Below are 14,151 nucleotides of genomic sequence, written 5' to 3' on the forward strand. Positions count from 1 at the left end.
TTTCATATTATCAAAAAAAAAGCCTTGAACCTTCTCATATGTTTATATATTATCAAAATAAAATCAATAAATTTTTCTAATTCATAATATATAGGGGTGAAAAAAAATTTGATCTTTTGTAAAAAATATTGCCCAGGGGCCCAAAAATTCTTGAGCCGGCACTGGTCTGTGTACTCTGGTTCGTATATATGATGAATGCAACTACGGGTCATTCTAAGACCGTTGTGTTATTTGTGGATGGGTTGGGATCTCAGACGTTTATTATTGCAAAGAGTGTTCATTTTGGATAGGAAGGGGATTACGAGTTGGACTCTCATCATCTCACTCTTCCTTCGCTTCAAGCTTAGGAGTTATTTGTTTTGAAAATTGATATTGAGATATACCCCCACAAGAATATTTCACTTGAGGTGAACTTTGCTTTCTTTCTTTCTAAACTTTCAATGATGTAAATGATCTCTTCGATCTGATCATTACTCCTTCATGTCAATTTTTATGTAATGAAACAGTTAGGTGTCATTGAAAAGACTAAAGTAAATTTTTTTTTTTTTTTGGGTGAAATATTCCAAAATCATCCAAAATTTAATAATAAATCTCACAGAATCACATTTCATATTCTTTTTTCTTAAATAGAAAAATTCTAAAAATTAATAAAATCTTCTAAAACTCACTCAATTTTTCAAAGTTCTATATTATTTAAATCCTACCAAATCCTTTAAAATGTCAAGTTTAATACCCCTCTAAGAGAGAGAATACCAATGGGCCAATTCATTTTTTATTCATTTTTGTTCTAAATATTCTTATATGTGGTATTGACCAAATAATTAAATGAAGATTTCACCCGTGTTTCAAAACTGAATTAATAATATTTTATATTTATACTAATGTTAATTCAAATCGTCATGTTAATAACATATCCCGCTTAGAACAACAAACCGTCGTATTAGTGGTTTAACCCGTGTTTCAAAACCGTCATATTAGTGGTTTTGGTTGTGTGTTGTATTTCGTTTGTGAAGTTGATATTCATACATGGAAAATGCTAGATGAACAAGGAGTGTACGATCCGTAGCAATAAAAGATAGATTTTAGTGTTTTTCTATTTGAGTTGATAACATTATCGCAAAATAATATTCAGTTTCTTAACACGGTATATACTATATTAAATGTTTTCCTTGATGCTAAAGTTAAATATACCCAATTATTGAGTTTCTAAAAGTTGGGTTCTCGTTTTTATGAACTTTATTAACGTTATAATAATTATTGCGATTGTAATAATTTGTTACTCAAATTCGGCTGTGTCATTTAAATTTAAGAGATTCTACAGTCTCTACAGATCTATTAAAATAGGTTTAGAGATTTTTATGGAATTAAAAATTTAATGCGTAGAGTTGTGTTTGTAAATATCAGAAAGTATAGATGGTGTCAAGCTTATTATGACAATAAGTGTAAATAAATTTGTTCGATTAATATAGTTCCATTAAATGAGTTTCCAGGAATTGTTATTTTAGGAAAATAGTTAGGGATTAATGTTGTAAATAAAATAAATTAAATAACCAAAACTTCAAGGTCATAACACAAAATGTACTTCAAAAATAATAGGGAAAATTGGAAAAAAATGATCACTAAAACTTTTTTTATTCATATACACCTTTTTTTGAAAATAGTCATTTTTACCTAAAATACCCATACAAATTCATAAACTCAAATTTAATAAATTGTAAAATATGAAATATAGGAGAATAAGTAGATATACAATAACAGAGGTTATATAATTTTTTACAAAAAATAAAAAAAATGTATAAGTTACTTTTTGATGGATAAAATTTGATATAAAAAATTTAGAAATCATCTTCTACTATTCTGAAAATAACGGATTTTGTATTCTAACATTTTGTACATGCTATACTAATTTCAGAAAAGGTTTTTGTTCTAAATAGTTTAGTAGTCCGAAATCCAAAATTCTACAATATTCAGAGTATGTATTCTACGGTTTACTTTAGGTTCTAAACTTTTTAGTATAAACCTTCTACGGTTTACTCTATGTTCTGAAAACGTTAGAATATGTTTTATTCTTTTTACTCTATCTCTGATAAATTTAGTAGATATCTACTACAAAAAGGTAGAATGTATACTCTGAAACTTTTAGAGATCACTAAATATAAAAACTGAATCTTTAAAAAAGGAAACTAAATATTTATCCAAGATCATATTTGTTGGTTAGGATTATGTTCTAATTTGAATTTCAAACCTTAATTTTTGTTCCTTAACATAAGGGCATGTGCAGCGGTGTGGGACAAATTTTGGTCCTTCAAATATATTAATCTTATTTTCAAAGTTTCTTAAGTTTGGTATGAGCATTGGTGTCCCTCACAGTTGGTCCTCTAGAAAAAATAATAGTATTTTAAATTTTAAAAAATTAATTATTTAAATTAATAATTAAAAACATATAAAAGTTTTAATGTAAATAAAACATATAACATTGACATTAAAACCATTAGAAAATTACAAAATTACAAAAGCTTGAAAAAAAAAACAAATATTTTGGATTACAAGGACAATCCTCATACAAAAATTTCTTGTGTTTCAAGATAGCTTATGAACCAATGAAAGAAAAAGGCTAAACATCAGAGCTTAAACACTATATGAGGCAACCGTACAAATAAGAATGTCAAAGGCTTTACCTATCTTCTTGATTGCAATTTCCTCGTGTGTCTCTGAATCTACTGCAGCACTAATAACAATACCAGTAGTTTCATAAATCATACACTCTAACAATAAATACAGAACAAAACGAATCAAGATTGCTCCACAAGCAGAAGCATAAACACTAAACACAAACAGATCAATAGGGAAAAGATCACTAATTAATCATCAATGAGAGTGTTGAACCTTTATGAGTTTACTTAGCCCAAAGTCTCCAACTTTCAAGTGGTCTGCACTTGAATTAACCAGAAGAACGTTCCTGAAATACAAAATACAAGAAGCAGTTTTTACAAACAGCAAACTCCATCGTATTGAACTAAAACGCAGAGAATGCTCGAAATACAAACCTTTCCAATCATTGCGGCGTTTGAGAAATCCAGCTCAGCAGGTTCAATTTCCCACTACCTACCCTAAAGAATGAAACAAAACGGACAATGTCTAATCTAAAGCAATACACAATACAAAGATCAAAAGGAAATTCAAAAAAAACTCACATAAGATAAACCGCCATGAGATTTCAGCAGCTCAATCATCTTCTGTTTCCTAGCTCCTTCTGCATCAGCCAAAGGCTTCACATACCCAAAAAAGAAACAATTTTCAGATTCGGAATCATAACAAAGTTGAGAGATTTGAAGGGAGGAACACAAAATCAGATTTGAAGAGATTCTCCTTTTGTTTGTCGTATGACGACGGTGAAGGCACGCTCGTTCCCGCAGCAGCGGCTTGTTCGCCACCGTCACCAGCCGCCGGTGGATCAGAGCTCATCTCAACCCGATTCAGGTAAATTGAGAGAACAGAAAAAAGAAAAAGAAAAAAGATGAGATTTTTTAAACGCCGCCACGTGTTGTGAAGGACGGACGAAAATATGTCCCGTTTGTAGATACGTCCCATTCATAATTCATTCATTTCGATTTAAATTTAACATTTTAATTATGTGGGACGGAAGCAAAATACACTGATGCACATGGTCTAAGAAAAGGTGATTTGTGCTTAACTGTCCGTTTAGACTTTAATCTGATTTAAAAAAAAAAAAAAAAAAAAAGTTGTAACGAGGACTCGAACCAACAAAGTCACCGCACTAACATTTCAATAACCACTCGACCATATAAAACTATTGTGGTTACTAGCAAATATTTCTTATATATCCTAGAGTGACCCTTTTTCTTCTCTCTTTTAATCGCCGGAGTCTGAATTTTTCCTTATTTGCGGTAAGACTCCGGTTTGATTTCCTCACTCTACATACAACTCTTGTGTGAAGTGTGCTTCTTTGATTGGTACTGGAACTTGGGTATTGCGTTAGATTAAATCTGTGTCTGGAGAATCTTCGGAACAGGAAAACTGGGATTTAATATTTGAGAGTTTTGTCAAGATTATACAGACGAAGCAAGATCAGGTCGAAGCGCTTCTCAAAGATATGAAGATGATTGAAATTTCTATCAAGACTAAGTGCAAAAATTGGCTCAATGATGTTCGAAATTCAGAATTATCAACCCTCTCTTGTAAAAACCCCTTTTTGATTTCTCATTTCCGATAAAGTTGGGTTTTTTAGAGTTTTGCTTCTCTAATATGTAATCGACTAGATCCGGTATGAAGGAGACAAGAAACATCAGATTTCACCCAGACCTGGATGTTGGTTCGAGTGGAGAAAGCTTGGAAGAAGCTGCCCTTACCGTAACACCAACCACAAAAACTCTTATGGATGGCGGTGGGATGATTGGTTGACGGCCAAGAGAATCACCAATGAATCTTTGAAGAAGAAACTTGCAACAATTTCATAGTTTAGAAACAAAATACAACAAAAGCATTAACGTTGGTGTTAGCGGAGCCACCAAACGTTAATCTCCGGCCAAAAAAACAAACGACGCCTTGAGTTCTTGAGGAGAAAGAAGGGAAAAACTTCAAAGAAAAGAAAAAAAAGATTAAGAATTTTGAAATTTAATGTTAGGAATATTTTTAATTAATTAGGAGTTTATATTTTTATTATTTAAATTTATATAAAATTAAGGGTAAAACTGGTTTTTGATTATTATAAAACCTATATGACCAAACTTGTGAAAATAAAGTATATTTAGACATTTTTAAAAAAATATATCATTTATTTCCAATTCTCCCAAAATAATAATATAGATAAATAAATAAGTTTTTGTTTCATCATTTCTGTATATATGTTAACTATATGCTTCAATTAAATGTTGAGGTTTATGAATTTCATAACATAAAACTATTAATGAATAAACGTTTTATCAATTAACACCCTTACCGATTACCTAATAAAACGATTAATAAATAAACGTTTTATCAATTCAACACCTTTACTGATTACCTTATAAAACATCTCTTATTTCTTGTCACCAATCTTACATTGACAAACAAAAACAAAAATCTTACATCCAAAACCAAAAGCAAAAAATGGCAAAGTCTCTTCTCATGGTAATGATGGTGTCCATAGTAATGTTTTACATGGTTCGTCCGACTTTCTCCCAGATAATCAATCCATATACAGACGAGGTACTAGAAGATGTGGCTGATTCTCCAACTTCAGATTTCGAAATTTACGTCGAATCTCCTGATGAAGCTCCACTTGAAGAGGCTGATTCACCCGCAATGGAGTATGACACAGAGCTTGCTAGCCATTACTCGCACAAACAGCTCGATTTTCTTGACGCTTGCATTGAAAAGCAAGGCAAGAAATGCGGAGGTCAGGTTTTCAAGAACATGTTCGCTGAGACTCCTCAAATTACTGATGAATGTTGTCATCATGTATTGAAGATTGGCAAAGATTGTCATCTCGTATGGGTTAAGTTCATATTCACCTCGTATGAGCATAAAAGTTTTGCTTCTAAGGGTATTCCAAAAAGCAAACAGTCATGGAACGATTGTGTCCGTAGAGTTGGGAGCAACATTGGCGCTCCGGTCTCTTGGGAGTACTAAATTAATATTCCCTTGTCTTGATGATGTGTCTATGCGTTTTTTGTAAATTGACTGTTAACAAATTGTTTTTACTAATCAAAAAGCGAGAGCAATAAAAAAATATTTTACGTTTTTATACATCAATCATTCGAACTAGTCCAACATAACTAAAAACGCATATGCTAAATGGACCCGAGGCTACAACTGTACAAATCTATATAAGTTGTGGACTTGTGGTGAAGCCTCGGATCCATCGGCCACCATACTCTTATCCTTGAACCCACCAAGCATCGTTGACCTTATCCTTTACTAAACGGCTTGAATAAGGTGTTGGAACTGAATTTTCAGAAATAAAATTTCAGAAAACTGTAGGTTTTGAGACAACGACTGTCCGGCGACTTTCCAGTCAAATTCAGGCCAAAATGTTAAACGGAATTTTTGGGTTGATACTGCAATGGAAAACTGGAAACGAGTATTACAAGATGGTATACTCATACGTCCAAAATAAAGTTGATTTAAATGAGATATAAAAGTGTAAAGTGAGCTATTTGAGATGTTTGGGAAAATGTCTCACATCGGAAATTGGTAGTGTGTTTTCACTCCTTTATATATGGTTTCATTCTCTTTTATAAGGAAAAAAACATCATATCTTCACCATATATTCTCGAGCATCGTTGACCTTATTCTTTCTGCTTATCGCTTTAAACGGATTGAGAGTTTTTCGAATTTTTTATTTTAAAAAATGATTTCATAATTTTCTTACAACTGATTATGCTATCATTTTTTGGTGCTTACGCGGAAAGTTTATAGAAGAACGATTTTACTTCTTTCTTCTCTACTCTCTCTGGTTTTCACGAACGCTCTTACTTGAGTGAGTTTGTGAAATGCGAAACGTGTTTCTGCGAATGCTTCTTAAGCGAGTTTGCAAAACTAATTCAGTGTAATTTAATTACTTGAATTGTTTGATTAACATACTAATCAAATCTGTTTATTGTTAAACAGAATGTCAAGAAACAACACCAACAATATTGACGGTGATAGAGTTCCTAAGACCTCTGCTGAGACTCCTGAAGAGTTGGCTTTACGTCTTGCTAAAGAACTTGAAAACACGAAGCTTACCAGTTCTAGTATGGAAAATGTGCGTCAAAATCTTCTCGGTAATAGATCAATCCACATGGGGATACCACCCTTAGCTTCCCAAGGGATGATGCCAGATAAGTTTGATGACAAAGTTGGGTTCAAAACGTGACAAAACAAGATGCGCTACTACTTGACCAGCATGAACATGGAAAGATACCTCACAGAGGATCCACCAACTCTTCCACAAGGCGCCACAAATGTGTATGTGGTTGGAAGTATGGATAGTTGGACTCAAGGAGACTATTGTTACAAATGTCAGATTCTGAACCGTTTGGTCAATGATTTGTACGACCTCTACAATATGTACAAGACTTCATAACATTGTGGCTAGCTTTGGAGAATAAGTACAAGACTGATGAGTCTGGGATGCAGAAATTCTCAAATACGAAGTTTCTGAACTTCAAGATGGTGGATCCTAAACCAATTATGGAACAAGTGGAGGCTCTTCAACGCATCTTTTTAGAGATAGAGTTGGAAGAGATGTCGATATGCAATGTCTTCAAAATGAATTGCTTGATCGAGAAGCTACCACCAGGCTGGTCGGATTTCAAGCATTACCTTAACTTCAAACGTAAGAAAATGTCTCTTCATGATCTCATATGAAGGTTGAGGATTGAGGATAACAATCGTGGGGTTCATTTAGGTGCTCAAAACCAGGGGCATGATGTACATGTAGTTGAGCATAAAGCCAAGCTGAAAGGTAAGGGTAATAGGATCTTTATTCCTCATAATACCTTGAAAGCGTCATCTGCAACAAACTTCAAGAAGAGCAACCTTGAGAGGAAGTTCAAAGGGAAGTGTCATCATTGTGGCAAGATTGGGCACCAGGCTGAAGTTTGCAAAAGCAAAACCAAAGATCTCAAGATCCAGGCATACCTAACTAAAGAAGACATGGTTTGATTCTTACTGAATGTAACATGGTGGAAGACAACCCAGTGGAGTGGCACTACAACACTTGTGCTACCATACACATATGCTCTGATAGGACTATGTTCACCACCTAAGTGCAAACAAGCAGCTTTTCGTGGGAAACACGGCAGTGATAAGATTGAAGGTAAAGGAAAGTAGTTCTGAAGCTAACTTTTGATCATGAGCTCACCTTGCAGAATGTGAAGCATGTACCTGACATGCGGAAGAATCTCATCTCTGGAACAATGCTAAGCAAGAATGGTTTCTCCGTTAATTATGAGTCTGATAAGTTAGTTCTTAAGAAAAATTGGGTGTATCTGGGAAAGGATTTTGTTAAGGGTGGACTGACCAAGATGTCTATAATGACATTCCTTCTGAAAAATGTAGCTTCTGCTTCTGTTTCTGAAATGAAAGAAAATCCTATTGCTTACTTGGTTGAGTCATTTACTACTTGGCATGAACGTTTAGGACATGTCAATTATAAAACAATACGAAAAATGCGAAACTTTAATTTAATTCCAAAATTCAAAACCAACCAAGAAAAATGTGAAATGTGCGTACAGGCCAAACTCACTAAAACTCCCTCATCATGGGTTGAAAGAACAACTGAACCTCTAGGTCTAGTTCGCAAATATATATGTGATTTAAAATATGTGCAAACTAGATGTGGTAAGAAATAATTTGTTACCTTCATTGATGATTGCACAAGATATTGCTATATATATCTCTTGCATAGCAAAGATGAGGAACTAGAAAAATTCAAAGAGTTCACACTCGAAGTAGAAAACCAGCGTCACAGAACTATAAAAATATTTTGAAGTGATAGAGGAGGAGAATATAATGAGCAATTTTTAGTAATGATTATTATTTATTAGTCTATATTATTTTTCTATATTTAAATTAATTGTTGTAAATGTTGACACATTTTATTTGGTTAAATATAATTATTAGTCTATATTATTTTTGACCCTTCTTTAAAACAATTTTGAGTAATGATTATTAGTCTATATTATTTTTCTATATTTGAATTAATTGTTGTAAATGTTGACACATTTTATTTGGTTAAATAAAAATATTTTGGTGTAAAATTTTATATACTTCTCACATTACAAAAAAAAAACATTAGTTTGATAAGAATTATTGTTTTTATTTTATTAGTTATTGGCATCATAACTATTATAAATTTCTATCTTAGTTTTTGTTTTTAGTTCATTAAAAAAAACTAGCACTAAAATTCTTTTTTTTTGTCATCATTGAATCAACAATGCCCAATCCATAATTAATCTCTACTACGCAGAGTCACGCGACTTAGTGGAGTCGAATTCTGGTAGGATCGATCTGAGGTGGTACTTTAACTACTTGAAATTTTTGTTTTAGGAAAAGAAAAGAAAAAAGGTAAGTGTGAGATATGAGATTTCTGATATTCATTATAAAAGAAATAAAGAAACCAAACAATCTTCATTATTCCCTAAATTTAACCTAACGATGAACAATCCATTCCCTCTGCTTAGTTTCCAAATTGATCACCATTTTGACCGCAAAAAAAACACGAATAAGTTGAGGATCAACGTCGAGACAGATTATCTTCAAACATGAGTTCGGTCCCATAAAGACTTCATTCTTGTAGAATTAGGTATTAAACTGACTTGATCTTTATTGATTTAGGTGACAACCTTATTTATACATGATTATCTACGGTTTACACAAACCGTAAACACTCTAAGGGTCCAACATACTAAGCCCATTACATTACCCTAATACTCCTCCTCACGTTGGAGTGTAAAGTCTTGAACATTCAACCTGGACATGAGATAGAGAAAATGCAGACGACCTAGTGCTTTTGTCAAAATCAACGCAAACTGTTCTTCAGACCGAACATGTTGAGTAGAAATTATACCATCATAGATCGCATCACAAACAGCATGACAATCATTTTCGATGTGTTTGGTGCGCTCATGGAAGACCGGATTAGCAGCAATGTGGATAGCAGCTTTACTATCACAAAACAACCAACTTGGCGTAGACTGGTCAATACCAAATTATTTTATCAATTTACAAAACCATTTAATTTTGCGAAGAGCAACAGACATAGCGCGATATTCTGATTATGCGGAAGAATGAGAGACGACATCCTGCTTTTTAGTCTTCCAAGCGATCAGGAAACTGCCAAGAAGGACAACATATGTTGTAAGAGAGTGACGAGTGATGGGACAAGTAGACCAATCAAAGTTACAATACATCGTGAGAGAGAAATTAGAATATGCCCGAAGAAGAATCCCTTGTCACGTTGAACCCCTTAAGAACTTAACAACACGTAAAGTCGCATCCCAGTGAGCTTCCCGTGGATTCTTTATAAACTGAGACAACACATGTACTGGATAACACAACTCAGGGCATGTATGAAAAAGATAGAGCAAGCGCCCTACTAGACGATGATATGGTGTAGGATCGGTGAGCAATATACCATCATTATCAGCAAGATGATGGTTTTCTTCAAGAGGGGTGAGTGCAGGTCGGGCACCAAGATTACCATTGTCTACAATAATAGCCAAGGCCTACTTATGTTATGACAAAACTATTCCTTATGTGAAACTTTAATGCCAAGAAAATATTTCAACTTTCCTAAATCCTTCATTGAGAAACATTTCCCCAAATAGTCTTTGAATTTTTGCAGCATATAACTATCATTGCCACAAATGAGAAGATCATCAACATAAATCAACATCCAAAGTTTGATATTCTCACGAGTATGAGAGAACAAAGAATAATTATCATAGGCTTGAACGAAGCAAAGAATCCGAGAGCTTCTTGAACCAACACTGAGGAGCTTGTTAAGCCTATATAATGTCTTTTTTAAGGCGACAAACTTTGTTAGGATGAGAGTGTCGAAAACTGGGAGGAAGCATAAAAACCTCTTCCTCAAGGTCGCCATGAAAAAAATTGTTGTGAACAAACATATGATAAACCTCCCATTGTTTACCGCAACAAGACGTATAAGTGTACGGACTGTAGTCATTTTCACAACTGTTGCAAAAGTCTCGTTAAAATCCACCCCTTCATACTACAAGCATTGCATTGTAACGTTCAATGGATCCATCAGCGTTGTACATGGTTTTAAAAACCCATTGGCTCCCATTCACCGCCTTACCCGGTGGAAGATCAACAACATCCCAAGTCTTCTTGAACTCGAGAGCATCGACTTTTGTACCTATAGCGTCATTCCACATCTTAATATGAACAACATCTTTAAAAATATTGGGTTCCTCAGCATTAGTGATGGCAGCTAAGTATGCACGTTGGCCTGCAAAAAACTTAGCATTGGAAATCAAATATATAAAAGGATACAAAGAATTATCATGGACCGGCGTCGAGGACTAAGAATAAGAGGATGTGAGAGCATGAGGGGTTATCAAGTCACTAGTCGTGTTGTAAAACACATAATCCTTTAAGCAAACAGATTGTTTAATTTTTCGTTTGCCTTGACGAGGAGGCGTGGTTTCCACAAACGCTGGAGAAGACGTAGAACAGGCAGACACATTGCGAGACGAAGACATGGACTGAACAAGAGAGTCAGAAGACGACAAACCATCCGCATCTGGAGAAATCTCAGGAGACAGAGTGGTGATAGTTTTCTCTATAGTCAGGACTGAGATAGCCTGAACATAGACATTTTGTTGGGGCTGAGAACCGTCAGTAGCGTACTGAAATGAGCAACCGAATGCACGCCAGGAAAGGAAACGGTAGGAACAGCAGGAAAAAGAATATTCCTCCTGTCGACAGCCTTTGACCAATCTTCATCATCTATTGGAGAGTGAATAGTTCGAGTGTAACGCCCCAACCACCACCTCTCAGTGGGCCATATATCCAATCTCAGTCCATGGGCCCACCTTCCTTAATGGGCCTCACATCCTCTTACCAGGTCCGTGAGCCCATCTATATCTGACAGCCAGTTGCTACGTCCGGGAGGTTTTAAAGACTTGTTACAGTCCCTACAAATCACCAAATGATCTTTCCCTGTGTTTTGTCCTCACTCGGACAGTTCCGACAGTCACTTCCCAAAAGGTTATCCATCCTGAGACTACTCCAGCTCAAGCAAGATTAACACTGGAGTTCTCTCAAGACCCTTGACCAAAAAAATAAGTGCACTTTGTTGACATAGGTGGCCAAATTAATTCTTTTAAACCTCTCCGCAAACCAGGATGTCACAACGAGACTATGGCATAACCAGCCTGTCACACGAAGAAAAGCAAACAAAAAAACATCTTCTCGAAAAATAACATCCCACGAGACCAAAATTGATTTCGTTCAACATCAAAAACTTGCCATCCTTTTTAACCCACCGGGTATCCCACAAAAACACATAGAAGAATTCATTCACCAAACTCGTCCCTAACACGTGAAACAAGATGGACATAAAAAGCTGACCTGAAAACACACAACTGATCATAGCATGGTTTGCAGCCGTGAAGGAGAACGATTGTGAAGAATGGAGGTTGGTGTACGATTGATCAAACATGCAGCTTTTAAAATAGCTTCTCCCAAAAACTTAACTGGTAGAAGCACATGCTACATTAAGAATATGCATATGCTTCCTTTCAACGCGACCATTTTGTTGTGAAGTCTCGACACATGAAGTTTTATGAACTACACCAAGCTTATGAAATGTACCCGAGAGACACATGAATTCAGTCTCATTTATGAACCATCGTCACACTCTTGCCAAACTGTTTTTCGATGTAGGCAAGAAAGTTTGTGAGAATTATCAGTACGTCAGATTTTTCGAGCATAAGATATGTATACAGATCTTGAGAAATCGTCCATAATTGTCAAAAAAAATAAACAGCACCACATGAAGACGGAACAGGATAGGGTCCCCAAACGTCACATTGAATTAAAAAAAACAATCTAAAGCTTTATTAATACTTTAAGGAAAAACTTTTCTAGTTTGCTTAGCTAAAAAACATGTCACAAGAACGAGAGCTAACATACGAATAAGAAATAGAAACCATAGGTAAAGCTGAAAATACAGAAAAACTTGGATGACTCAACCGTTGAAACCATAAAGCTTGATCAGAACAGACGCTAGCAGTAGGAACATCTGTTATATAATAAACCCCATCACGCTTTTCATCTCTTCCAATCAAAGTTCTCTAAAAACGGTCCTATAAAAAACAAATTGTATCATTAAACGTGACCATAAACTTCGTTTGCTTTACAATCTTAGATACATAAATCAAAGTGCAATTCAACTTTGGCACATAAAGCACATTAGTTAGTGCAGCTTTCTCGAAAAGTGGAAACTCTCCCATATTCAAAGCAAACGTTTTGTTTTCGTCTGCAAAACCAACCAAACAAGGTGGAATAGAGACAACATTAGTTAATAGAGAAAGTTGACCAGTCATATGGTAAGCAACCCCTGTATCTAGAATAACATCCCAAAAGTGCATCTTACTAGACAATTTATTGGAACTACCAGCAGATGTTTCCTCTTGAATCATCTGAGAGAGAACACGAAGTTGGTCTTTTGTAAACTTTGGAAACAAAGACAGATTGGAACTTGTCGCGTGAGCTGTAGCAACTTGCCCTCTACCACAACCAAAACCAGTTTTGCGTCTGTGACTACCAGAACCACATCCAACACCACTACGCTCGGTCCACCAATCGGAAAAGCCCACTATAGACCAAGAATCCTTCTTCTCATGGCCCGAACATCCGTAGTGAGAACACAAAATAGGACGACACTTGATGATAGAAGACTCGGCACGGGTCCCGGTTTGAACTTCAGTTTCGGCGGAAAAAGCTACCACATAGACTTGTTAATGAGCCACAAACCCTACAATCTCTTGTCGTTCTTCCTAAAGACAAGAAGCATTGAGCCTTTGTTCTTCTCGGATTACTTTAAAATAAGCAACACCAAGGGTGGGAAGCGGATCCATATTAATAAGACTCATAGATATTCCTCCAAATCGTGCATCATCAAGACCCATTACAATGGTGAAGTTTCTAATTACCCCTCTCATTAACAATTGTAGTCATAATCGAACCATGGAGACACACCGGACTTGCTTGATAGTTTTTCAATTCATCCCAAAGATGACATAGCTTGTCGTAGTACTCGATGACCGTCTGACCGTGTTGTCGACATGAAGCGAGTTGAGCTTTGATCTGATGAACACAGACATTATTACTTACGGAGAAACGCTGCTGCAACTCATCCCACAGAAGATGAGCGTCATAAATGAAAGTTACGGTTGACTTAACTTTTGGCTCAATCGAAATCCTTATCCAACCCACGATCATTGAGTTTACCGTCTTCCATCTGTCAAACTATGTCATCCCATCAATGAAGCATGTTTTCCTTTTGGGTTGAAGAGCATTTAACATCTCTTCAGACCATTTGTTGTAGTTGTCTCCATTCAACAGAACAGAGGTGATGATAGTACCAGGGTTGTCGGAGCTTGACAGCGTGTACAACGACACCACCGTGGAAAT

General features: G+C 35.4%; 3 protein-coding genes and 1 long non-coding RNA gene across 4 annotated transcripts; 2 read left to right on the forward strand and 2 right to left on the reverse strand.

Annotated features, from left to right (window-relative positions):
- Positions 1–2,456: 2,456 nt before the first annotated feature.
- Positions 2,457–3,589, reverse strand: LOC147934865 (uncharacterized). Its single transcript, XR_015570944.1, has 4 exons — positions 3,195–3,589; positions 3,048–3,110; positions 2,887–2,959; positions 2,457–2,728 (listed from the first exon to the last, which is right to left on the reverse strand). It is a non-coding gene; the product is annotated as an uncharacterized LOC147934865 (long non-coding RNA).
- A 1,493-nt stretch (positions 3,590–5,082) lies between these two features.
- Positions 5,083–5,744, forward strand: LOC104728618 (protein DOWN-REGULATED IN DIF1 11-like). The gene has a single exon (XM_010447579.2). The coding sequence runs from the start codon at positions 5,110–5,112 to the stop codon at positions 5,629–5,631; it is 522 nt and encodes a 173-aa protein (XP_010445881.2). The 5' UTR covers positions 5,083–5,109; the 3' UTR covers positions 5,632–5,744.
- A 1,151-nt stretch (positions 5,745–6,895) lies between these two features.
- LOC104728619 (uncharacterized) lies at positions 6,896–8,277 on the forward strand. The gene is made up of 6 exons (XM_087472832.1): positions 6,896–6,965; positions 7,082–7,321; positions 7,394–7,644; positions 7,736–7,804; positions 7,857–8,113; positions 8,223–8,277. Exons 1-6 carry the CDS (start codon positions 6,896–6,898, stop codon positions 8,275–8,277), a joined length of 942 nt encoding a protein of 313 aa, XP_087328958.1.
- A 1,664-nt stretch (positions 8,278–9,941) lies between these two features.
- On the reverse strand, positions 9,942–13,959 carry LOC147934866 (uncharacterized). The gene is made up of 5 exons (XM_087472833.1): positions 13,671–13,959; positions 12,876–13,459; positions 11,138–11,360; positions 10,725–10,960; positions 9,942–10,214 (listed from the first exon to the last, which is right to left on the reverse strand). The coding sequence occupies exons 1-5, from the start codon at positions 13,957–13,959 to the stop codon at positions 9,942–9,944; spliced, it is 1,605 nt and encodes a 534-aa protein (XP_087328959.1).
- Positions 13,960–14,151: the final 192 nt, after the last annotated feature.

This window comes from Camelina sativa, chromosome 11, assembly GCF_030686135.1.
Source record: "Camelina sativa cultivar CO46 ecotype springtype chromosome 11, ASM3068613v1".
NCBI lineage: Eukaryota > Viridiplantae > Streptophyta > Magnoliopsida > Brassicales > Brassicaceae > Camelina > Camelina sativa.